This window comes from Desmodus rotundus, chromosome 2 (assembly GCF_022682495.2).
Source record: "Desmodus rotundus isolate HL8 chromosome 2, HLdesRot8A.1, whole genome shotgun sequence".
NCBI lineage: Eukaryota > Metazoa > Chordata > Mammalia > Chiroptera > Phyllostomidae > Desmodus > Desmodus rotundus.
Window position 1 is genome coordinate 116314232 of NC_071388.1, and position 26243 is coordinate 116340474.

The 26243-nt window shown below is 52.3% G+C and overlaps 1 protein-coding gene across 1 annotated transcript in view; it reads right to left on the minus strand.

The window, feature by feature from the left end:
- The window catches only part of GLI2 (GLI family zinc finger 2), a 257455-nt gene that overhangs the window by 165758 nt on the left and 65454 nt on the right, over positions 1-26243 (minus strand). The window contains exon 2 of the mRNA XM_024569726.3: positions 25271-25451. Coding sequence (XP_024425494.2) covers positions 25271-25421 — 151 coding nt within the window. The 5' untranslated portion in view covers positions 25422-25451. The remainder of the gene's footprint in view (positions 1-25270; positions 25452-26243) is intronic.

Here is a 26243-nt window from a genome sequence, read left to right on the forward strand (position 1 = left end):
ATCGGGCTGTGGGGACACCTTATCTCACAGCACGCTCTTCCAGGGTGAGCTTGATTCTCCAAGACCACCTAAGACGCCTCTTCAGGGCTAGTGGAGAAGAGCTGGTACAGGCCTGAGGTGGGTAGGAAAAAGTTTCAGCCAGAGAAAGTGAGGGCCACTGGCAAAAGGGGAGTACTTGGAGGGCCATGCTGAAGCCACAGTTCCACCATCTGAGCCCCAGCACTCATGGGCATAGGAGCCAAGCCTAGAAGGTAGGCTTGAGGACCACCAGCTTCCTCAGGGGTGGGAAGAGGGACTCCATACCCTTCAGGGTGAGGCTCTGTACCCCCAATGGCCACCTCTGGGAGATCAGATAACCAGCAAGGTCAATGTTTACCCACTGCGCCCACCACCCCACCTCCCCCATTCCATTCTCCACTGCTCTATACTCATGCACACAGTAAAATTGCCTTATCTCCTCACACTAGCTGTGTGACTTGGGGTAAGTGAGTTAACCTATCTGAATCAAAGCTCCACTATTGTTTTTGCTATGCTATGGCCTCACAATTTTTTTTGAAGTCATCACAATGTAAATCACCTGAGATAAGAACATTTAGATTTCCATAGTTAATAAATAGGAAAAGACTATTTTTTATTATATAAAGTTAATTCACCATGGAGTTCCATTAATTAACTAACTGCCTTTGTGCACAGAAAGTTTGAATGTTCTGATCTGTGTGTGGTTTCACAGGATGGGGGCAGTGATGTGGAAAGTTGAGGGCCACCACACGTGTAAATCCATGGGTGCAGATGGTGGGTCCCCGCAAGGTGGTGCAGAGAGGAAAGCCTCTCTCAGCCTGCACCCTTGGTACTGCCACATCCCCTGCCCCTGCCTATGAGAATCCCACAGGGTGTACCTTCCACGGGGCTCCATAGTTTCCAGCCAGGATGAGTGTCTCAGTCATGACCAGCATTTCCCTAGACGCCTGAGCCTCATGTCTTCTCTCCCCAATCCACAGTGGGGGAGAGAGAGAATCCAGAAACAAATTCTGAACCTTCCTCCCAATCCCAGGTGTCCCATGGATGTCCCCAGGCCAGCCACCTCTGTGCACTCCCCCAATCCCAGGAAAAAACTGCCACAAGCAGGAAGATCAGAGGGATGTTAAATTACACACGAGTCCTCTCCCACAAGCCAGCTCCAGACTGAATGATCCTTGGTGATAAAGCAACCTCAGCATATATTGGGCAAGAAGTATTTCCCTCTCTGCTTCTCCCACACTTGTCCAGTGACTGAAACCTGCACCGAGGAACAGAGGCAAATTTAATGATGGGAAAGGTCCTCTCTCCCCCAACCCCTGTACAGCTGTAGTCCCTTCCCCCACCAGTATGGCTGAATTTATAGATTTGGGATTGCTGTAAATTATAATGTAATTATACTGCGCCAGGGGCAGCTTCCCGTGGCAGAAATTAAAAAGCAATTCAGGTAAATGATCTTTAGCTACAGCAGAGAGTCCCTGCAGAACTCATTAAGTCCAGGGACCAAAAGGCATACCAAAGACAGTATGCAGCCTGCTACATGTCAAGTGCTGCCTCACCTTAGAAACAAGGCCACCAGCGGGGACAGGAGCGGGCCCCATCCCAGATGCCTGCCTGCCCTTCAACTGTCTCTCACTATAGACTCTGTGTGCACCTGTCCAGGCATCTCCCCAACATTTTTGGCCTGCCACTGCTAGACCATTTGGTAGAGAAGGGGGGAAGTTAGAGGTACCTGCCGAAGAGCCATGATAAGAGACAAGAAGAAGAGTTTGGACTATATTTTAAATAAAATCAAATGAGAGATTAGCCATTTTGGTTGCATTAGTGCCATTTCCTCTGAAGCTTTGAATTCCAAAAGCCCAGAGAACCCTCTCTTTTTTTTTAATTTCCTTAATTGACCCCAGAATTAAAAAAAGAAGTTACTGCATAGTAAGGAAAAACTGGAAAGAAATACGCTAACACACGAATGATGGGAGGAAGAATCAGGGGAGAATATGTTGGTGTTCGCTGTGCTTTTCTGCATTAATCAAGTTTTTAGATTGCTTTAATAATCAGAAAAATGGTAAACACCTAATTTATGTAGATGTTCCTGTTTTCTGTCCCTATGACCTTCACTATGTAGTATGAAACTGGGGCCAGGAGGTGGGTGACAAGCACCGTGTCTCTTGGTGTTAATCATGGCAAGTGGGCACAGGGAGTCCCCGCAGTGGGGAGGGGCTCAGCAGTTGGGGAAATGCAAGGGGCCTGGAGCCCTGGGACCCACCAGGCTGCTTGCTAATAACATGCTTCCAAAAAGCCACTTTGTCCACGTGCTTTGCACCACAGCCAACACCATCCCCCACCATGTTGTCTTGAGCACCTACTATATGCAGATGCTGGACCCACAGCACGGTGTGGGACCAGTGACATTCTGGAAGTCTGCCTTTACCCACCATACTCCTTGTGAGTGTGTCCCCTGCCAGGCACCGTTCCCAGTGCTTCGCTGATGACAGTTCGCTGAACTCCTGAACTAATTCGTGTACCCACCAGGTGGGTGCTCTACCAATAGGACACTGAGGTCCAGAGGGAGCACTCGCTCCAGGACCCATCCAGCTGGTCAGTGGCAGAGTGTGAACGTGTACTAAGCCAGGCCTTAGCCACAACAGCCTCCTCTCCAAATCAGAGGCATGGGACACAGTAAACACCCATGGGCCAGCAGCCCACTTCCCCAAGGCCACTCTCCCTAGGGCCCCATGACATTACAGTCCAACAAGAACACCCACGGGGTACTGTGGATGGTGGTCCAGCCTGGGAAGGCCAGAGTGGCCCAGTACCACTGCTGTCCAACTGGGTGCCCCTCGACAGGTCACCGGACAGTAAAGAGCCTCAGCTTTCCCATCTGTAAAATGGGGACTGCACCTGTCTCTGAGGGTCATGGCACGGGGGTAAGTAACCATGTAAGGGCTGGTTGGGACAAGGTAGAAAAAACATCTGAGTGGGTGTGGCAGTCTATAACTTAAGGAAGAAGGATGAGGGAAGAGGAGTGAGCCAGGTGTCCCACTGAGGATGGGTGTCCCCTACCAGGCCCACCCATAACCTCTTCTCCTCATCCTCATGTCCAGCTCTCAGTCATACATCCAGGAAGGCCCCACCACCCACCTGTGGGTATGGGCCTGGGGTCAGACAGATCACCAGATATGCGTGTGACAGCTGACCAGAACAAGACCAAACACCTCCTCAGAGCTGAGATCCCCCTTTTGGTCAGCCTAAACCTCTGCTGGACCTGCTAGCTTCTTCTGCGGAAGAAGTTCCCTCATAGAGCTGCTCGGCTGAGACACAGGCCCCTCCCTAATTTGGACATTTTTCTCCCAATATCCAGTCAAAATAGGAAAATACATCACATACCAGGCCTAGTAACTTGCATCCATGAAGTCCAGGAGCCAATAAACCACAGGGCGCATCTGCACCTTTGCAACTGCGTGAAGCACCCCCACACAAATGCCCCCAGGAAACGCTACCCATCAGTCTCAGTGGCAGCTCCGCCAGCCATTCCGAGACAGGCCACTCGTCAGAAAGGAGTGGACTGGCAGGGCCCAATGTTCTGAGCCCCCGCAGATACTTTTCCCCTTTTCCCAAGAAGGGGAGGGCAGGCTTCTGGGTCTTGGCAAGGCGTTGGAAACCATGGGAGGCCACACACTAGCCACTGAGCCGGCATAGGGCAACCCCTTCAAAAGGCCTCCTAGTCAAAAATTGAGAAAACATGCACGTAAGCCACCTCAGCAAATTGCTCCTTTGGCTACTCAGGCCTGCACACCCAAGCAGAGGGAGCACCCGCTCTGAGCCCCCAAAGCCACGGGCGGCCCATCCTCCCCACCCACTCCGCTGCTTACAAGGCAATCCCCTGGCCAGACGGATACTTAAGTGTTTGCTTACAGAAAAGTCAGTCCCCTCCCCAGTAGAAAGAGAAGCAGCTCTCCTCTAGCACCCACACCCTTTCCGTTTCCACTGAAGTTTTTGCCACTGCGGAAGGCGAACTCTCACAAATAGAAGAAACGCAGGCACACACAGCACCACACATACGTGTGCAGGCCAGTGACTGTCCCCGCCATCCTTCCAAAGCCCACACAACCACAGCCAGCCTACCTGGGGGTTGCCGGGGCAGGGTCCCAGGCCAGGAGCCCACCCCGGGAGAACCTCAAGGCAGCTCTCTGTCTCCTTCAGCCACCGGCCTCTCTTTCTCCTGCATCAGCCTCTGACGTTATCGCCTGGAGAGGGGGACTAATGCTCACCAGCTGGTTTGGTGGTTTAACCCTCTCAGGCTTCCAGGGCGTCCAGCCAGGATGAAAGCACACGGTACCTCTAACGGGGGGCCCCACAGCCAAGTTGCTGTGAACTCAGCAAATAGGAGGGCAACAGCTGAGAGTTCAGATTAGATCAGAAAATGGGGCCTGGGTGGATGAGGGGAAGAGAAATTGTTCCAAAAACCCATCCTCGTCTCAGTGTTCTGATTCTAAGGGAGCCAGAGAGAACACACACTGAGCTGAGGAAAACAGAGGGCAACAGGGTCCAGCCCGAAGCTTTCTTTCACTGGCCTTTGTCAACCCCAGGGTTCCTAGGGTGGGATGCTTTAGGAGAAGCTGCCAGAGAAGGTCTCCCCAGCAAAGCAGTCAACAGTTCTCAGACACACACATTCTTAGCTGTCACCCTTCCCTATGCCTATGCTCATGTTCTGTTCTCTGTGCCACACTTTTCTGCCTCACGAACTCTTATTCATCCCTCAAAAACCAGTTCAGGCATGCCTCCTCAGGAAGCCTTCCCTGCCTCACTTCCTTCTGGGGCAGGAAGAAGTATCTGAAGCTAACTCTCTTGAAGTCCTTACCACACGGAGATGCTAACCCTGTGCTTGTCAATCCCTCCTCATGGCTGGTGAGCTCCCTGTGGGCTCAGGTGGTAGGGTATTTGCACAGTGACTGTCACCATGCCTGCAACTAGAGGAAGAACCTGCCTGTCACAAATCCTTTCAGATTTACTATTCTTAAGACCAAGGCTCATGCCACAGAAGCCTCTGTGTCTGCCATCGGGGCTCAGCTGCTGGCAGAACAATGGCAAAGGCAGAGAAATAGGAGGGAATGAATGGAGAATGTACAAGCATTCTGTATTACCAGCATCCTGACACTCTGAATTATCTGCTATCAGTACTTTTGAAGTGCAGCACAAACCTCACCCGTCTGGAAGCCATTCACCCCTCGATCCCTACCAAGTGTAGCCAGGAACCCGGAAAGAACAAGAAGCCCCTGGGACCCTAACTATGGCTCAGAGGCCTTGCACTAAGTAAAACGGCCCAGTGGGCCCTTACTCAGAACCCCTGGACTTTTGGTTTAGAAACAATTCTAACAGATTTATGTTTTCCTAGCACATAAACCTGAAGTAGGTAGGTATAAGTTAAAGAGGGCAGGGGGTTGAGGATACTTTTGGTAAGCAGGTTATCAATAGAAGGTGGGAGGGGACAGACAACACTATAAAGGAAGAAGGGCCTGCGCTTGGGGTTCAGACAGACTCAAGTTCAAGTCCCGGCTGAACCATTAATGGCCTGGTAGCCTTGGCAACATACTAACCATCAGGCTTTCCATAAACACCCAAATGCTTTCTGAATTAAACAGAATTGACTAATTGAATTTAGCCTTGAAGGAGCCTCGGTTTGTGGAGATGCAGAGGCCTAGAGGAAGACGCTGAGGTGGGAGAGGTTCCCTGCAGAGACTAGCCGGAGAGCCCAACCTCAGGAGCATCAGGAGTGCTTGTACTGGGCTGGGAACGTGGGAGGCAGGAAGGGAGCATGGAGAGATGGACACAGCATGTTAGTGGACTCTACTCATCTTGCTCTAAGAGCCCCCACTCTGTAAGGAGTCAGCAAATGTCAGGGCCTAGCCTGGCTCTTGACTTTATCCGCACTAAATACCTAAGACATTCAGCACCAGATGAGGACCCAGCCAGTTGGAAAGGTCGGCACACAAGCTCATCTCTGCTTAAAGCCCCTGGCACCTACACGCTCCTTCCCAAGGGCTGCTGAGGGAGGCAGGACTCTTTTCCTCTTGGGGGGGGGGAAAACCCGGGATACACCAAATGGCAGCCCAGGTATCAGACTCAGGCCTGCCCATCCCCGGGCAGGTGCTGGCACCCTCCACCACCCTCCCAGGCTTAGAGGAGACGTTGCCACTCCACAAGAATGGATGCTGGGGCTCTTTGGAGTTTTCTGGTCCTTCCCATCACCTCTCTGCAAGGGACTTGGCTCTAAGGCTCAAGCAGCTCTGATGTCTGCCAAAGGCAGGCATGGGATCCTGCGGCCGCCTGAACCAAAAGCAGGATGCCTTGGAAGGCACTGGGGCAGGAAGGAGCACAGGCTTCAGGCCCAGGACCCCACCAATTCCCAGTCTTCCCCTTGCTCTCGGCAACTCAGCAGCAAGGCTAGCACTCTTCTGGGCCTCGTGCAGAGCAGAGGGCAAAGGCTTTAGGAAAGTGCAGCCACGATAGGTTCCATGGCACCTGACTCACGGGCCATCTGGGGGTACAGGGCTCTTAAGTTTCCATCATATACAAGTGAGGGCTAAGGATGCTGTCCCCTCAGTGCAGGCCCTGGAGAGGGACTGGTGGTCTGGTGGTAGGTAGAAAATGTAAAAAAATAAAAACAAAAATAAACAGAGCAAGAGGAAGGGCCTTGCACGTCTTATGCTGCAAATAGCCTAAAGGAACCGTGTGTCCCAAAGAACTGTTTGCAAGGATAATAAGGAAGCAGATACTATGACAAGAATGATGGATACTGGACTAAAAGTTAAAGACATTCCTAGAAATTAACATCACTGTGCTGTATTGTCTGCACCAGTAGGAATGCCTTCCTTCTGTTCATGTAGTTGTTCCCCTTCCCTTTCTCACAGACAGCCCTCGCCTTGGTCTCCTAATCAGAACGCTATGTGGGCTCCTGCCTGAATCGGTGTTTCCCAAATAGCTATTGTTTGACCTCAAATAAATGCTTGTTGCCTCTTATTTTGAAAGGCCCTGTAGTTTTAGGTTAACAGGAGGGAGCATTATGCATTCAGGCTGGGTTATACCGAGTTCAAGGACAGCCGAGATGTCAGGTAGGCCATGGAGCAAGCAGGTCTACAGCCCGTGAGTGAATGTGGGAGTCATGAGGCAGAGATGCCGAGAAGGGCAGACCCCCCAGGTGAGCACAAGATGGCCTGTGGAGGAGGCTCCAAGGAGACGAGAGGAGAGCTGAGGACAAGCCAAGGGAGAGGGGAGGGGCCGGAGAACACACAGAGGCTGCAATGTCCAGAAGTCAGAGAGGGGCAGGGTGTGGCAAGAGCTAGTGAGGCTGGAAGGAGAGGAGTGAAGACCACTGGCCTGGACTGAGCAGCATGGGGAGCACAGGGCCTCTCAGAGCCACCTGGGAAGGGATGCGGCATGGTCCTCATGGGCAGGGAGCACAGACAGCTCTGCCAAGAATGAAGCTAGGAAGGGGAGCGGGAAGGTGCAGCCAGGGGACCAGCGGCTCCAAAGAGTGCCGGCAGAGCTTTGGGAGAGACCCTGTGGAGGGATGTGCTTTTGTACTGTGGCAACAGAGCTAAGCTCAAACTTCATTTCCAAGAGCTCCCTTCTAGGTATGGTTCCAGGTTAGGGCTCGTCAGACTGGTTGAAAGCAGAGGTCCTCTTTTAGGGCAGGGTAAGGTAATGTTGCAGCATTTTCATAATAATACCAAGACTTGATTTGTCTCTTCTCACTGCACATTGGAAATTGCCACCACTCTGAGAGCCAATATTACCAAATGACTAAAGCATAATGGTATAAAATAATGCAGGAGTAAAAAATACTTACTCAAAGTGCAAGATATGGGATTTTACCAATGTATTTTAATGAAGAGAATACAGAAAGGTCTTTGATATGGTTTCAGATTCCATGTTATTCATTAAAGAAACAAACATGTGTCAAGTTTTGGTGTAGTATCAAAGAAGAATATCTATTAGCTGAAGAGGCTTTTAAAATATCCCTCCCTTTCTAACTCTGTATCTTATGGGAGGACAGATTTCCTCCACATACTGTATTTCAACCCCAAACTGGACTGCAACAGATTGAGGACAGAAGCAGATACAAGAATCCAGCTGTCTTTCACTAAGCCAGAAGTTAAGGAGGTTTATAAAAGTATAATCCCATTTTCTCACTAATTATTTTTAAGTTATTTTTCATAAAAATAAGGGATTTATTGTTATTTTTAAGTGAAATTAAGCCCTGGCAAGGCGGCTCAATTAGTTGGAGCATTTGGTGTCCTGTACACCAAAAGTTTGCATGTTGGGTTCCCGGTCAGGGCACATACCAAGGTTGCGGGCTCGATCCCTGGTAGGGACACCTATAGGAAGCAACCGATTGATGTTTTTCTCTCACATTGATGTTTCTCTCTCTCTCTCCCCACCTCCAAAATAAAAAAATAAATAATCGATAAATTAAGTAATTAAAATATTTTAAAGTTTTCTCACTTTAAGTTTCTAGTAAGGTAATTATCAATAGATACAACCCACATAGAGTTCTTCGGGGTCTTCAATAATTTTTAAGGGGGCAAAAGGTGGGGAACCCTTGATGCAGGGCAGCAGGGAGGCCACCCTCAGCTCCCACACATCACTGCTGATCTGTGGCTCACCCTGGGGACATGGGCGGAACTGGCTCTTTGGTGCCCACACAGCCCCTGGGCGGAGCGAACACAGCTCCAAGGGGAAGGCTTCTTCCGCAGCTCTGGCTCTGTTGTGTGAGGTTAGGAGAGAGCAGAGGGAGACAGAGGTGAGCTTTATGTGTCCCCATGGGTTCTGGTCGGGGCACGCTCTCCCCCACGTCACACCCAGCCTTCCCTCCCACTAAAACCCCCCTGACCTACAGCGGCTCTAGCCCAACACCAGATGCTGAGGCCTCACGCTCCCACAACTGGTGTGGGCAGGTCCCATCACAGCCCTTGTATTATGTCACTCACATGGCTCCACTCCCGTGATAGGCCCATAACTGGTATGGGGTTGGGTGTCTAGGAATCATGAGGCATGTGCAATGGCCCTGTCAGGACACGCAGGAGCCAGCCTGGAAGGAGAGCAATGGAGAGTGCACAGGCGCCTGTGGGAAGGACACTGTGAAGCTGGGGAGGTGGGCAGGAGCCACCTGCACCCACAGAGCTCAGACTCGACCTGTGGTGGCAGGGAGCCACCGCAGACAGTTACAGTCCTTCCACTGACGGGGGAAAGGAGCCAGCAGGGTGCTGTCTGGAAGGCAGTGGTCAGGTTTAACTCTCACTCCCACCCCCAACTTTTGGACACGGTGATTTGCGGCTCCTGTTACAGATGGGCTGCAGCTCCATAAAGGCAGAGATGCCTTCTTTCCCAGGCTTCATTGTGTTTTTTTATGAGTAAACATTTCCTGATAAAGACTTACTGTCGGCAGAGGCCCCTTTATCCCCCAAAGGTAAGGGTTTAAGTGGCCTTCTAACTGCTCTTACTTATCTTTACAATGGCCAGCAAGAGCCTGCTCAACAGCAGAAGCTTTCATTTCACTGTATATATTTTTAGTGACTGGTTATAAATCAGGCTCATCCCTGGGGCTCAGGGTCTAGGGTCTCCTCCATTCCAGAAGGCCAGGCTGGGAGAGTCATCCATGGCCCCCTGGGCTGCCGGCACTGACTGTCCCTGTCCTTAGGAAGACAGTGCGCAGGACCTTTTCTCAAGGATGTACTGAAGGGATCTTCAGGACCCTCAGACCCATTTCTGGCCCCTTCTTCAAGTGGCAGCCTCTGTCGTGTCCTATTCTCTTCCCCATCAAACCCTGCTCTGAACACAGAATCTGATAAGCTCATTTCCACTGAGGCACAGATGTCTGGGAACAGCAGGGTGTTTGCCTCCTCCTGGGAAGTACCTACTCTACCACACTCACGTATCCTTAAGCCATCGGAATTCACCTCAAATGATGAAATCACAGAGAGGGACGTGGAAAAGGATTTCTAAGCCCTCAGAAATCACGACCTGTGTACCAGACGCTATTGGTTCCCACTCTGTTCTGTGCTTCCACCACTTTGGTACACACACACCAACTCCCAAACACCAGCAACCCCCTGTGGTGAACTGTCTGAGGGTTTTCTCTGCCTCCAAAGCCTCCTTTGCCAACAGTGTGACCAGCTGCAAGTGCCAGAGCAGCCCTCCAGCAAGGCCTGACAGGAGTTCGTGTTAAGCCCTGGGCTCCCTTCCTCTTGGGTGGGACAGATCGCACAAGGCTGAGGCGTTTCCCCGGCATGGAACTCCAGCAGCTCTCGGTGGTAACTGGCCTTCCCTGTCTACTCTCACCTGCCCAATCCCCTACTCACACTCCAAATAAACTGCAGGTGCTAGAACCCTCATTTTGGAACCTGCTTCTGGAGAATAGGACTAAGCCACCACCTGTGCACACCACCTCAGATCAGGGCACAGTCTGAGACTCCCCCTAGATGGCCGGGAGGCTGGGGCAACCTTCTTCTCAAGACAAGGTGGCCCATGGGACTGGCACAGCCTGGGTGATCTGGTGGAAATGAGACTGCACTCAAGAAAGGGGAGAGGCAGTGGAGAGACCAGCAGCGGGGCCAGGGTGGGGAGGAGCACCTAAGAACTAAGGTCCAGAGGCAGCTGTACAGATACCACCACAGCAAGAGAATCGGGCAGCAGACATGTGAAGTCCAAGATATAAAGACAAGGCGTCTACCTGCCCCAGGCAGGCACCCGATGAGCTGGAGTTCTCACGCAGGGCTGGGTCTCAGTGTGACACTGGGCTTGGTTCTCTCTCCCCCAAGACATAACCCAGCTGAGGGAACAGGCTGTTTCCTGAACACAGTGGGCATGCTTCTGGAATTGGGGAACTCAAGGTCACATGGGCTGTGTCTCCACAAGGGCCCCCTCCACCCCACCTCCCCGGGGAAGAACTTTCAAAGGCTGCTTGGGCCTCCCACCACCCCTCACAGCACAGAAGCTCCTATGATCACAGCACAAGGTTCTGCTTTTTGTTTCGTTTTGCTTTTGTTTTTTTTTTTTAAATCCCAGAAACTTCTGATTCCTCCTCAGAGATACATACACAAAAACAAAACTATCTCTCCCAGCCAGGATATGGACTCAGCACCAGTGAAGCCCAACGCACTAACAGGAGAGCTCTAATGCTTTACGTATGGTGGCACACCGAGAATTCTACAAAACCCTCTCCCAATATCACCCAGTGGCTGGTGCTGGCCTCCTCAGGGCCTCACAGTGCCTGTGGGGAACTGTACCACCAAGGAACTGAGGACACGTCTCCCACTTTGATTTCAGTGCTCTCCACTCCCCACCCCGCCCCGCCCCCCAAGGAACAAGGCCCATAAAGGTTCCGAGACACAGTCCCGTGTTCCCACAGCTCTGATCAGGGCCTGGTGATCTACTGTAAGAACAATGGCCATCTCTTTCAGTCACACCTGCTTTTGCTGTTAACAGAGGACTCTCACCTTCACAGACAAGAATGGCGAACTCCTGTTCTTCACTCCAGACAGCCAGGATAAGGGGACAGTCCACCTGGGCCAGACCTGAGGCACAGACACGAGACACACGCCTGAGCAGGACAGCCCAGGAGGGATCATTCCAGAAACGGAAAGAGAGGACAGGACCTGCGTGTCAAGGATGGGGATATGAGAAGGAGCCTGAGGGACTGGAAACAGTGGTGTGCCAGACAGAGACTGTGGGGTCCCTCTAGAGTCTCCCCAAGAGCCAGAAATGTCCCAGAGACCCATTGTGGGGTGACAACCTCAGGCAGAGAGAAGTGACTAAGAGGTCCCCCATACTTGTCCTGCAGCCAGCCCTTCCCAGCATCTTAAGGAAGACCCTGTTGCGAGGCCTCTGCTTCTGTCCTGACCACAGCCCCTGAGAGAGGGCACACCATACCCGAGTGAAAGAACAGGGCCCAAGGAACTGCCATCACTCCCACAGCGGCTGGAACCTAGTGCACCTGGCTCTGAGGGGCTCCACTCCAGCCCCTGCATGAGCATTCGCCTGCCCCGACGCACAGGGACCACCTGAGCCAGCTCATCAGCCTCTTCTGTCCCGCTGAGGAAGCACTCTCCACTCTGCCCCACCAGCAGATCCAGAAGAGGCAGCAGCTTTAACCCTGAGAGACACGACCTAGTCCCCGTCAAGCCTCCCCGCCCCACTAAAGCACCCCCTTTACATTCTTAGTGGCGTGGTCATTCACATGGGTACTCACTTGCCTGTTAGCTCCCGACTGGACTGTCTACTCCAGGAAAGGCGGACCTTTCCTGTGTGTTCTCTGCTGTGACCTAGTGACAAGAACATCCCCCAGCACACACTAGGCCCTCAATAAGCGTTTGTGGAAAGACAGAAGAGAGGCAGGGAGGGAGACAGGGAAGAAGGAACAAAGGAGGAACGATTTCCTCAAGAGCAAAGAAACTCAGCAGGAATCACCTGTATTTCATTTGCACACATGGAATGCTTCAAGTCCCAGGATGTATGGCAAGTCAATAAAAAAGCGAGTTTAATCTAAATGTCCCTCCCCTGCTCAAAGCCCTTCTATGGCTCCCTACTTCCCATAGTCCAAATTCCTCTCAGCGCATCCAAGGCTCCACACAGCTGTTAAAATTCCCTTTCCACCTGCATCTCTCCCTGTCTCGGTGTGAAACCTCCTCTCAAGCAGGCACCTGTGCCCTGACCTCCGCACATACCATCTCACCCACACCCCCAGGTCTCGCTCACGTGGCCCCTCTCAGACCTCTCCTACATGTCCCTCCTCCTCTGAGGGCCTCTCCTTCTGGTGCTGCCCCCTGTGTGTTCTGGCACTTCCTTCCTAAGGCTCTCACTGATACTTTCCAGGGACACTTCGTGTTCCCTCATGAGGAGCTCAAAAGGCCTCTCCCTACCCTCCCACAGGGTAGGGAGAGGCCTGATCACTATAGGTTCAGCCCAAAAGGGGAGGCCCAGGGGCAGGAGGACCACAGGGGTGAGCCAGAGCTCTGAGACCATAGAGCAGCAAGTGTCTACAGGTGCCCGACTTTCCTGGTGTCCTCCCAGCTGGCTGCAGAGGTGGACATTTTTATTTGGCCTGCCCAGCATTACACAGGGCCTGCCCTGCCGTACACAGTGCCCACAGGTCAGGGAGGCTGACCCTCCCCGCACCACAGAGGTGTCTGGGGGCCATGTGGATTCCACACGGCTGGGTCTCAGTGAAAGGCTCACTGAAAGGGTGCAGGGGACCCAGGCCAGGCAATGAGAAGACGCTCTGGATTTTTGTTGGAATCACCTGGAGGAGAGTCATCTCCATCAAAGCTCACATTCACCTGCAGCAGCCCTTCACCACCTGGTAAGGACAAGGCTGCTTGGCTGCCCACTGAGAGGAGATCCAAGCAAGAACATGGAGAGAGGAAAACAAGTGTTCCAGCGACATCGTTAAGGCCTCACGTGCAGCCAGCCAGGGCTCCCCAGGTACAGAGGCTAAGAACTCCATGTAACGTCAGAGGGCCTAAGTGGGCTCCTGTCACTTGCAACAAGCTTCCTGGCTCAGTTGCTATGGAGAAGAGCCGTAGTCTGTTCAGGCCAAGGAACTACTGGCCATCTTCCTGTGCCCTCACGCATCACACATGGCCCTCTTGGGGCACAGCATTAAATCTACTGCCTGTCCATCCTCCATGGGGCAGGAGACAGGATGGACAGCTCCTAGAGCCCCCATCTGGGACTCACTGAGGACAGGTCAAGGCCATGGGGTAGAGGGTGGGAGGACAGTGAAGTGAAGGGACAAGCCAGAGTCTCCAGGTCAGAACAGGAGGCGGGGGGATGTGCAAACAACTGCAGCTCTGATGCGCCCACTCCGCCACCCCCAAGGAGATGCACTCCACCCGGCACCTGCCCTCTGCAGGTGTTGCTCTGCAGCGGTCACGTGACATCACATATGGGGGGATGAAGACACCACTGAGCTCTAAGGCCCACTCCTCCTGGCAACCTACCTGATACAGGGGGAGCACCCTGGCTTGGGAGTCCCAGATCTGCTTCCTACCGGGCTCTCTCACATGCTCACTGTGTGGCCTTGGCAAGACCTTTCCCATTTCTGGGCCTCAGCGGACCAGATGGCCCCACTCAGAAGAGCAGAAGAACCTGACCCTGTCAAGATGAAGGCACCACTGAGCCCTGGCCCTTCCCAGCAAACCACGAAAACCCAGTGCCCACCGTCCCCCACACCTGGAGTTGGAGGGGACCCAGCAGGGTCATCCTGCCACGCTGACAGGCCATCTCTCCCCACCCCGCCTGGCCGGGCAGCCCCCGCTTCTGCAGAGCCCACGACACCTGCCATGATCAGTTATTTAGAGACCAAGAGAGGATGTAATCTGGTGATAAAGAACTCGAAGTTAGCTGGAGGCTGGTGCTCTTTCTAAAGTGATTTACTCAGCTCCCCTCCACACTCGCACCCTTAATGTAATTATTTACTTTGTCATTAAACACCCTCCTTCCACTCCAGTTATTTTTAGAGCTTCTGGAGCCTATAGAATTGGCCAGAGGAAGCCAGGTCCTCCCTGTGGGGCAGCGGTGCTCAGGAAGCCTGGGGACAGCCTGGGGACTCCAGCTAGGGTTTCAGGGCCACAAAGCAGCTAGGCCCAGATGCCACAGGCCTCCCCTCACTTTCCCCAACCTCCTCCCTCCTTTATTCCTTCATCCTCTCTCCTCCCACCCTTCTTTTTAAAAACTGAGGTATAATTCACATACCATAGAAGTCACCCTTTTAAAGTACTAAACTCAGTGGTTTTTAGTATATTTACGGGGTTGTGCAACCACCACCACTATCTAATTACAAAGCATTTCATCACCTCAGAAAGGAACTCCGTACCCACTGCAGTCTCTCCCCACTCCCTGCTCCTCTCAGCCCTGGCAACCACTGACCTATCTTCTGTCTCTGTGGATTCGCCTGTCTGGGACAGTTCATACAAATGAAATCATACAAAGAAGCCTTCTGTGTCTGGCTCCTTTCACAAAGCATAATGTTATTAAGGTTCATACATGTTAAAACATGTATCAGTATTTCAGTCCTTTTTATGGCCAAATAACATTCCATTGTGTAGATATACTACATTTGTTTAACCATTCATTAGTAATAGACATCTGAGTTACTTCCAGTTTTTAGCTATTATGAATAATGTTGCTATAAACATGTGTTCACAAGTTTTTGTATGAACATATGTTTTCAATTCTCTTAGGTATATGCAGTGCCTAGAAGTGGAGCTGCTGGGCCCCCTTTCCCTCCCACAGTCAGCTGGGGAAGCTGGGAAAGGTGGGGGCCTAGCAGCTTAACACCACTTTGGACTGTGGTCAGCTGGAAAGCTCTGCACTGGCCTGCCCATTAACGACACAGCCAGGAGTTGCTGCAGGCCCTCTCAGGCAGGAGACACCACTCTCCAATGAGAATGATGACAGCAGCCCCCGGCTGCCCACATGCCAGGCCCTCACCCTCCACAGAGCTGGCCAGATGAGCTCCCTCACCCTCATTTACAGATGAGGCAAGGGCAGCCCATGTCCATACCTGGATGTGGACCCCCTACTTGCTTGCCTCTAATTGAAGGCACCTCTTGCCTTCCTCATCACTAACACAACCTGGAGGGATGTGACCAATGAGTAGACTTTGGGGACCTGAAATGGGACAAAGGTCCTAGCCTCAGAACTCAAAGAGACAGCCCAGTGCATCTTTAGCAATTTGGGCTTCCCTTTGTGACCCTCTTCTCCCCTGGGTCAGCTCAACCAGCCCCAGGAACTCTGGTGCCACCAGGCTGTCACCTGGTAACCTACGTCACAAAGAGGGTCATAGGACAACATGGGCCTCTGCACAAACTAAGAGGCAAGGTTAAAGCTAAAGGGTAAATTCAGGCACTCAGCTGGTAGGGATGGTGCTTTCCTGCCCTGACCATCACCACACTATGCATGATTACCTGCTCTGCCACACACGGTGCTTCCCTTGGATGCCCCTCCATTTCCAGGATGACAGGGACTGAGGAAGGTGAAAAGCTTGTGCCTGGTGTCCACCGCCCAGCGTCACACCAAACCCTAACCCCCCTCTCCAATGTCGGTGTTCAAAATTGGACACAGAAATGACTTTCCCAGACCAGAGCCTTGCAGCCTAGTGTCTTGGTTTTAGACTTCCCAGTCCCCACAAACATAAGACATTGGTTGGTGCCCAGTGGGAACTGGGCCAGCCAGGACACAATTTCAAGGAAAAAGCTAAAGGCAGTTAGTTTCTCAAGACAGAGCCCCTCCAGCCCCTCCCCTCCATGCCTGCCCAGGAGGAGAGAGGCCATATGAACAGGAGGCAGGGTGGGGCAGTCCAAACAAGTCCTGTTCACCCAGGGCCAGGCTGGGCTGGGCCTCCAGCATCCACAGAGAACACAGACCCAGCAGGGGCCACTGGACACTGCCTCACAGGGCTCCCCAGCCCTGAGGCAGAGGCTGGGGCTGGGGAGCAAAGGGAGCTCTTCCCCAAAGGGCTGGCAGAATGAGCACCCTGAACCATTCTCAGATCCCGAGACCTCTGCCCATGCTGTTCCCCTCTACACACCCTGGGCAAACTGCTACTCCTTGTGAAGACTCGGCTCCGAGTCCTGCGCATTCACTCATTCATTCATTCACTCTCAATTATCTATTGAAAGCATCTCTTGGAAAGAGTTCTAGAATAATCACATAACAATACTAATAGCAGCAACTACTTTATACAGAACGGCTACTACATACTAGGTGCTCTCTAAGCTCTTTACATTGTTTATCTGTAATTTCTGCCCTCAAAAGGTAAGTATTTTGTCCATTGTTAAGATGAGGACACTGGAGTTCAGATCAGGAAAGGATACCCAACTGGGAAGCAGCAGAGCAAAGATTCAAACCTCTTCTGCCCCAGCCTGAGTCTCACTGGCCAGGGGAATTGGCTGGCCACCCCCAAGGTAGCCACTCCATACACCACCCCTTGTGGCTTCCCTAAGCCCTGCCACACTTTGCACACACCACTTTGGTAACTTCTCCCCAGCCACCTGGTCTGAGTGTGCAGCTGAGCACTGTAAGACCCTGACTGGTCAGAGAGGGCAGCTGGCTGCGGGCAGTGGCCTTAGCAGGGTCCTACTCAGCATTTAGATCCTTTTCTGGGCATGTTCCTTCCCTGCAGTTTCCCTGACCACCCTAGGCATCCGGCAATGGCCACATCAGCATCATAAGAGGAGGTGTGTGGCTCCCCTCATGGGACCACAAGTTCTGGGGGACAGGAATTATGGCTTCTGCTTCTTGGATGCCTCCCCTCACCCTCCTCAGGTGCCGTGTCTGGTGCTGGCACAGGGCCTCAGAGAGGCAGCGGCTTCAACCAGATGCACTGCTTTTCTCATCAGTGCACAGACAAAGAAGGTTCCGGTGGAGTCACAGGACCTCAGCCTGCATGCTCAAATGGCCACACAGCCACCTGGGATCCCCAGCCATCCCTGGGGCTCACTCCAGGGCAGTCAAGAAGCCTTCGCCTTCCCCACCCACCCAGTCCCACAGGTTCCCAGACAGCCCTGCCCCTCCCTGTCACGGGTGGCCGTAGAACCCAGGGTCCTCTCTCTGGACTCCTTGCCTCCAGCCTCTCTGCCTAGGACCCTTCCCACTGTAAGGTGAGCTTTCAAGCTGACCAATGCAGCAAGGATCTGCCTTACACCTCTTTGGCTATTTCCCTGATACCTGGGGAGTGGAGACTGGGGAGGGGATTTTGGAAGCTCCACCTGCCTCCCAGCTGGAGCCCCTCTCAGGTCCCATCTGCACACCCCCACCGGCCTGCTGAGCCCTGAGCCCCTGCACTCCCACGGGCCGCCCTGCTGCTCCCCCCACCAATGCCCACCACAGTGCTCTACTTTCGGGCCCCAGATGCCTCCAGGTGTCCCACATCCACCCCAAACACCAGGCCTGACTTCATTATCTTCAAAATGTTCCCAAGATCAGAGGCGGTGAGACCTGGCCACAAACATAAAATAAATTATCCCCCCACCAATGATAAATGGTTCTATTAGCAAGCCAGATTGTTAAACTCCGATATAACAGAATGCAGGGAACTGGGGCCCATCCATTCTCCCTCTGGCGCATACTAAGTTGTAAATAGGTTATTTTGTGTGTAAATAACACATTAAAACACAGCATTAGCTGTGTCTTTTGATAGAGAGGAAATTGTTACAAATAAATAATTCCGGACAGGAATGTAAAATAAGCCAGATTTAATAGTGCATGCCTGGTGCAGGCGTGTTAAACATGACTAAAATGATAAAGCCCAGAATATACGAATAGTAAACTATGCACTGGCATCAAAGCAATGAGCCTATATTTTTACCACGCTTTAGAAATGCTAAAATTAGTCTTGACAGAAGCAAACATCAGAAAAATGTTCCTGACATAAATACTGACAATTTGGGGAACTGGGTTTGGGCCAGGAGTGGGGCAGGGCTGGGGGCAGCTGAGTCCCACCCCATGGGCAACCCCTGTGGAATCGGCTTCCAGTCCCAATGGCATCACTGAGTGATCATTTGTGCTTCACGTCTCTGCATCTCAGTTTCCACATCTGTAAAGCGAACCGACTTAAACTGGACGATCTCTAAAGTTTCTTTCAGTCTTACACAGCCGTCCCCCCTACGCCCTGGGGAAGCAGGCTAAGGCCCCTGACAGCGCGGACAGCGCTGGTGCCTGTGGACACCGTGCTCTTCCCTGCACACCCATAAATCCGACCTGTGATAAAGCTTAATTTATAAATTAGGCATAATAAGATTAACAATAACTAACAATAAAATGGAACAATTATAACAGTGTTCTGTAACAAAAGTTATGTGGAATGTGGTCTCCCTCTCCAACAGCCGGTCTGACCACCCAGATGATTGCTGAGTGACTAACAGGCAGGGGGCATCTCTAAGCAGGCACTCTGCTAGCCCCCTCACTGTAGCCAGAAATTATTACCGCCATTTTACAGACTTCAGAGAAGTGAGCTGCCCCATCCCGGAACACAGAGCTCACAAGTGGGGAGCTGGGAAGAGCCAGTACCTTCCCAGTACACTCTGCTATGGACCGAAAGGAGCCCCTTGCCCTCACCCTGTGCCCCAGGCACGCTGACCCTCCAGGACACCCTCAGCACTGGAGACGTGCCAGGGCGCCGTCAAGAGGCACTCACACCTGCTGAGAAAGCACGCTGGCAGTGGTACTGTGCACCACTTCCCGGGTATGTAAAGCTGTCAGGAGGAGCTGAGCTCTGCTCTCCAGAAAAAGTCTGATGGGAACTGGCTGTTCCACATGGCTGGGCTGTTGAAACAAGCTCACAAGCAGCATCAAGAGCAATCCTGAAAATCATTTAGATAAGAGTAATTGACCACTTAGTCACATCTGAGTGCATTTTGGGCCCAAGGCAAAAGTGTGTGGCCCAGCCAAGCAGCTCAGGTAGCCACGGAGGGGGGTCACTTGGTAAGTTCCAGGAGCCTTGGGAGGGAAGAAGGGGCCAAGGATCAGGCCAGCCCTGAATGACCCTAGTGCCCAGGGGACCTCGGGGCCAGCAGAGGCAGCTGGCTGCACCAGCCCACCAGGCACACAGCTGGCATGATAGCATCAGACTCACCCTCTCATCTAACAATCACTTATTGGGGTCTGCCTTGCCAGGGGGCAGGGCACCGTGGTCAACAATGTCCAGCCTACATGGTGAGGGAGGGGTGTGGCACAGAAACAGAGAGAGGGCAAAGACACCAAGGACTCAGAGGTATTGATCAATTTAGTAGACACAGTAAGGTCTACACGATTTGGAGGGATTTCCTAGCCCTGGGCATCTCAGCGGGAATGCTCATGGCCAGACTTGTTTACAAATCCTGGTGTTTGAGCAGCACTAAGGAAAAATGCACCTCAAAGAAACATTCAAAGAAGCCAGCAGGGCCAGGGAACAGGATGAAGGAGTGGCTGGTGCTGGCTGAGGTGGCACAGAGGCCTTCTGCAGCGAGGGAGTGAGGTGCTCAGAGTCCTGCAGTGCTCACCCCTGGTTAGTGTGAGGGTCACAACCACTTCCAGAGATCCAGTCCATGCTTTGGACCAGCTGCTCCTAGTGACCTGGGAAGCTCGTTAAACACCACACACGGCCAGAGCCTGGCCCAGGAGATTCTGTTTCAGCAGGTCTAGGAACCTGGGAGTCTGAGTTTATTACAAGTATCTCATAAGATTGTTAGGAGAGGCCACTTTCAGCAGCTTCTGGGCTGGGCCCACCCTCCAGAATACAGGGGAAAAGGATGAGTAAAGAGGCCAGGTCCCTGATAAGCTCACCTACCCAGGACAGCTTGAGGCAGAGAGGAAAGGAGGACTGGAACCCAAGTCTGATCTCCAGCCCAGTACTCTGCCTACCGCTCTCAAATGAGAAGACACCAGAAACCTGAGCTTCCCACCACATGTCCAGACTCGGGCAGACTTTCTAAGCCAGAGCCTATAGACCTACAAAGGAAAAACTGATGATAGTTACCAAAGCAATACTTAAGTTGGACCTCATATACGAGGGGGGACCCCCAAAAAACATCTTCTTCATCTTAAGATGCATTCAGGGAAGCATCTTCTGGAGTGTGGGCCCCTTGTAGTACAGGCTTCTCCCACAAGGTGAGTGTTCTAGGAACCCATCTGTATCAGTGTACCAGCTGGTGTTGTTGTGAGAGGCTGTGTTTGGCTTCAGTGAATTTTTTTTGAAGACTCTTTCAACGTGTTTGCCCATTTCATGATGGGGGATTTATGAGCGCACCTGCCCACATCCCACTGAGTGTTCACTAGTTTTTGACCAAAAACAGCATGACCTCCCTTCTCCACCCTCCCTATTCACCCAATCTTGCCCTGGGTGATTTTTGTTTGTTTGTTTGTTTCTCCAGATTTAAAAAAGTCCTCAAAGGGGACCATTTTGCCAATGTGGAAGAGATGAAACAAAAAATAGCAGAAGCACTAAAAGGCATCAAAATCAACAAATTCAAAAACTGTTTTGAGCAGTGGAAAAAACATCTCAACATCAAATGGAGAGCGCTTTGAAGGTAAGTAAAGTTTAAACATGTAAGAATGAATACACAATTTTAAATAAATAAATTCCAATTTTTTGGAGTTCCCCCCACGTAGGATGATGTGCCCAGCACTTTACATGTGCTGACTCAAGTAATTCTGACAGCAGTATGCAGTAGGTTCTATTATGATGTCCATTTTACAGATGAAAAAATTGAGGCACATACCTGCCCAGCATCAGCAGAGCCAGGCCTTAACCAGGCAACCTGGCTGCATAGTCTGATCTGCTTCTCACAATTTCGCCACAGGGCACAGGAGAAGCAGCTACTATCCATACGGTGCCCTGGGCCAGGCAGGTGGGAGCACATGATATGTCTACTATAACTTCTACACAGCAGCTCCACGTATGACTCATGCTTTACGTATGGAAAGAATCGTCCTACTTGATACAGCTGGAAAACAGAGGGCCCAACACTTACAAGTGCATCAGATCCACCCCAGCTTGCTGGGCCCCACTCCTAGAAGCTCTGCTTTAGGAGGTCTGGAATGGGGCCCAAGAGTCTGCATCTCTAACAATTCCCAGGGATGCTACTGGTGGGGGACCACGGTGAGAGGGCCCTGACCCAGCACCCATTGGTGGTCAGCCTAAGAAGTGGGTGTTGGCCACTGCAGGCACATCACAGGGTTTCTAAAGCCTGTGCGGCTGCTTGACTTCAGGGACAAGCACAGCTCACTGGCTCGAACCCAGCTCGAAGTTTCATGGCTCCAGCCTTTCTGCTCATCCCAGCCCAAAGGCTCGGGGTGGCTGGGTCCCCGATGCTCAGCTGAGGCACACAGAGAGGTTCAGAAATACTTGGGGCTGGCGGGGAAGCCCACCGTGAGGAGGAAAATACGACAGCATTTGGACGGTTTCAGTGTAAAGCAATGAGAAACATCTGAGTCCAACTGCCTTTAAAATTATGCCATTTCAAAAATAAAAGAGAAAAAAACCCTCTGGGTCAAAATGTGTTTTTAAAGCTTTACAGCCTGTAAGTGTTAGCATAGCAGTTAGAGAGGCTGGGAAAGAACCTGCTGGCCAAGGTTCTGCTGCAGTGAGCTAATCCCGCCGGTGATTGAACTAACCTGTGTCCGGTCTGGCCACAGTGTCCTGCCAGGTGATTCAACTAACCTGTCCCCATCTGGCCAGTGCTGCTTTCCCTCCGGTGGGGCCCCGCTCTGCTATGTAAAGGTGTCTGTGATGCACATCTTGGCTCAGAGAGGGAGCAACTCTTCGTGGGAGCACCCAGCCCCGGCAGGTCGAGCCACATGACACTTCAGGAGGTCAAGCAATGAAGCAGGTGACTTTCAAAGTTCCTCTGTGAAAGTAAGTCATGGTTCCAGAGAACTGGCTGTCTGGCAAAGAGCCAGCACTGTTAGCCCTTGAACAGATGAGGGAGCTGAGGCACGGTGACAGACGAGGAGACCTCTCCAAGGCTGGTGCAGGGACCATATGCTTACCATAGAGCATCCATCAGTGAGCTGGGCCCAAATCACCAGTGAACAATCTAAAAGCAAATACCTGAAGGAGATTCTCACCCCGTGAGAGGCAGGAGCCCCCAGCAAGCCTGCTCTCTGTTGAAGCAGCTGGTAGCCTTGGGTAAGTCACTTCCCCAACTCACATCAGCCTCATCTACAAAACAAGAGGTATTACAGGAGAGGCTCTGACTGCTCAAGAAAGAGAGGTACTCCAGCCTCATACCCAGGAGCTCCCATCTGGGTTTTCCAAGCTTTGACAGTAGGGACACCTGCCTCCCTTCCATCCTCTCTCCTCACTCTGGACACTCTTACGATTTCTCATTCCTTCTGTGCTTGAGATGAGTTGGCTATCAAGGTACTTGAGATATCTGCCACTCACAGCCACCTCTGCCTCCTCTGGTAGGATGTAATAAAGATACAATGTCACCAGATCATAAAGACTTTGGATAACATCTGTGAAATTACCTGAATGGGAAAATGAGGCCCAGATAAGGGGATGGCTTACCACACTGGGACCCAGGCAAGGGCCCTCTGGGCCACACCACTGGGCCTCCCTCACTCCATCCAAAGAACGTGGGCACCAGTACCAGGAGATCTGTTCCAATATGCCTCTGCTTTGCTCCATGCAGGAACAGCCACTCTTCCCTGACTCCAGCAGGGCCGTTCCCCAACCAGCTGCTTGGAGAGGGGCAGGGGGAGCAGAGTGGAGAGGAGGCTCTCCAGCAGCAGCTGCACCAATGATACAACCACCTGTCCAGGGGCAGCTGGGCTGACAGGTTACACCCACCCTCTGATGGAACCTCATCAGCGAAGTGCTCTGCTGGGGTTGAGCAATACAGGGACAGGGGGCCTGTGGGGGTGTGCAGGGGCGGCACCCTGGGGTAAGTGGGGGTGGGTAGAGCTGGGTAGGTATCTCTGAGGAGCTGCTACACCCCCAGCTATAGGCACCTGCCCACCCCCAGCTCAGATCAGAATGCTCTGGGCTTCTGTTGTGATTGCACCACAGGCAACAAACAGGTCTGACGCTGGAGGGGCTCCACCCGCAATTACTGTCTAATTACTGTCTAAGTCTGTCATCTGCCACTACAACAGGGCAGTGAATTACGCTGGGGCAGCCCATGATCCACTCATGGCTCTGGAGAGGCAGATCCGGGTAAAGGGAGAAATAGCTGAGGGCCCAGAGCAGGACAGAGACACACTGAACCAGCTTGCCGGAGCCCCCTCAGGCCTCAGACGCCTAAGTCTCTGGGCATCGGGCACAGGGACAGCTTGAAGAGTACCCACAGGCCAGGGTAGGCCCTGACCCAAGGGAAGGAACAGACCACGTGCAGACACAGCCAGGCCGGGACCAAGAGGCCAACCTCCAAGCCACTGCCAGACTCCTGCCCCTGACCTCCCCTCCCTTCAAGTCTGGCTCTTGAACACCACCAAGCATTAGAGTCCACCCTGGACTTTGGCTCCTTCCTCCACCCCAAGCTGGCCCCTCCTCACACACAGAGGGCCTGGAGAGCCTGCCTCCAAGCAGGACAGGGGACAAGTGGCATCGCCTGGGTCAGGCGGCCAAACGCCCACGCCCCACATGGGAGCACAAGGTTGGCCTTGTATATCCATTTCCTGACCTGCGCCACACTTCCTGATAGTGACCTCCAACGAGAACCACAAGGACAATAAAAATAAATGTAGCACCAACGACCTAGAGGTCCTCCACTCCGCTCTAGGAAACATTGACTCCTACCTGTCATCTGATTCCCTAGGCTCCAACCTCAAGCTGCGCCCAGCGTGATCCATGAACAGGAACACCCATGTCATCTGATTGCTGGCTAGAAATGCAGACCCTCTGCCCTGCCCGACTTACTGAATGGGGTCTCCACTCTAATAGCACTCCCATTTGTGTTTGCATTAAAGCGTGAGATGACGCCCACACTCGCACACCCACCGACAGGCCACGGCGAATTTCCCGCTGCTCCCGAGCTGTGCTTGAGCATCGAGAGCAACAGGGCATGACAAAATGCACTCGAATAAAAGGAAAAGAAAGGGAATCTAAGTCTCTTCATTCCTCAGAGACAGAAATAGTTTTGTGGCCTCCAGATGGACTGAGCAGACACAAGGGGAGGTCTCGCCTTCCCGCCAAACTTTCCCACCGGGATGCTGGCACGGACCAGTGGAAAGCACAGAGTATTTCTCTTCGGGGCAGTAAAATGAGAGGCTGTGGCTCGTTTAAGTCCTTCTGTTATAATTAAGTTGGCCAGAAATTCACCTAAGGATACTAAATTCTGTACCTGACCCTCTAATTACAGCCAGAAGGGATCAAGAGACAATTACTTTCTAAAATAGTCCCTGGCGGGCCAGAGGCAAGAAGCAGTGTCCCTGGCACATTTCAAATGTGCCAACTGAATGCATCCCAGGGCCGCCGGGCAGCCACCATGCCTCCCTACTCTTCCCTCCCCTCTCCTCTTGCTGGAGTCTGAGCCAGCCGAGCTTTCCCCCACACCCCCAACCCGCCCACAGATTGGGGGTGGCCAGACCTCTGGGAAAACCTGCAGGCATCCGTCACAGTGCCTAGGATCCCCAGGAGCAGGGGCGCCCTCCTCTTCACCCTCCATAAACTCAGCATGCCTTCCCAATGACACCAGCCATCAGTCCAATTAAATCCTAACGGGCTAATGAAAAAGACCCCTGCTGCCCGCCAAGTGTGCAAAATAGAAAGTACCTCCTTGGGCAGCTGCCGCCGCGGCCGCTGCCACCGTGGCCACTGCCAGAGCAGAGGCCTTCCTACCCGGCTCAGGGAAAGCAGCGCCCTCCAGGATCCCACTTTTGGCTTCTTTCTTCTCCGAAGCAGTAGCTGAGGTGGACGTCTCCATCTTAGCCACTCATAGCCCTGGATGGCAGCCCTAAAGAGAAGACAAAGGCACTCAACAACGCTGCCCCCAGACCCAGCCGGCAACGCCGACCCAGATTCCCCGCCGTCACTCACAGCTAAAGCAACCAACTCAATTCCCTCATAATTGGGAAGGAGGGTTTAATTAATTTTGAGAATTATCAGTTCTGAGATTCATCTGGTCTTTTGAACGACCTCATGGACAACAGCTGCGTGTTTTCGTTATCTTTTACCCCAGATTTTTAAGTCAAAGCAACAAGTTAGTTCCTACTGCTGAGTGGTGAGTAGCAAGAAGAACTACACTGAGAAATGAAGTCAGAATCACAGGAAATAAAAAATCAGGTAACGACTCAGAGGCCCTGAAAGAAAAGCCTTCATTTCCCTGCCCCTCCCCTTCTCACCTGGACCCACCTGTCATTGATTCCTGTGTGTGTTCACTCACTCACTCATTCAGCACAGTTTTAATCATTTTTTCACTTGCATACACTCAGTCAACACATTTTTTAAAAGCCCTCGTTACACAGCAGGCATTGTGCCTGGTGCTGAAGACAAAATCCATGACGTGTACATTCTCCTTAACAGATATAATAAAGAAGGGGGAAATAAATGTATATTTCATTTCAGTTAGTGAGAGTAGCACGGAAAGAAAAAGCAGAGGGGAGGACGGAGCAGGGTGAGAGGTCGGGATGGGAGGAGGCCCAGGGCAGGTCTGAGGGAGCCAGGGCGGCCAGAGGGCAGAAGCAGCAGGCAAAGGCCGGGTGGGAGGGGCTGGCTTGTTTGAGGAACAGCAAGGAGGTGAGTGCAG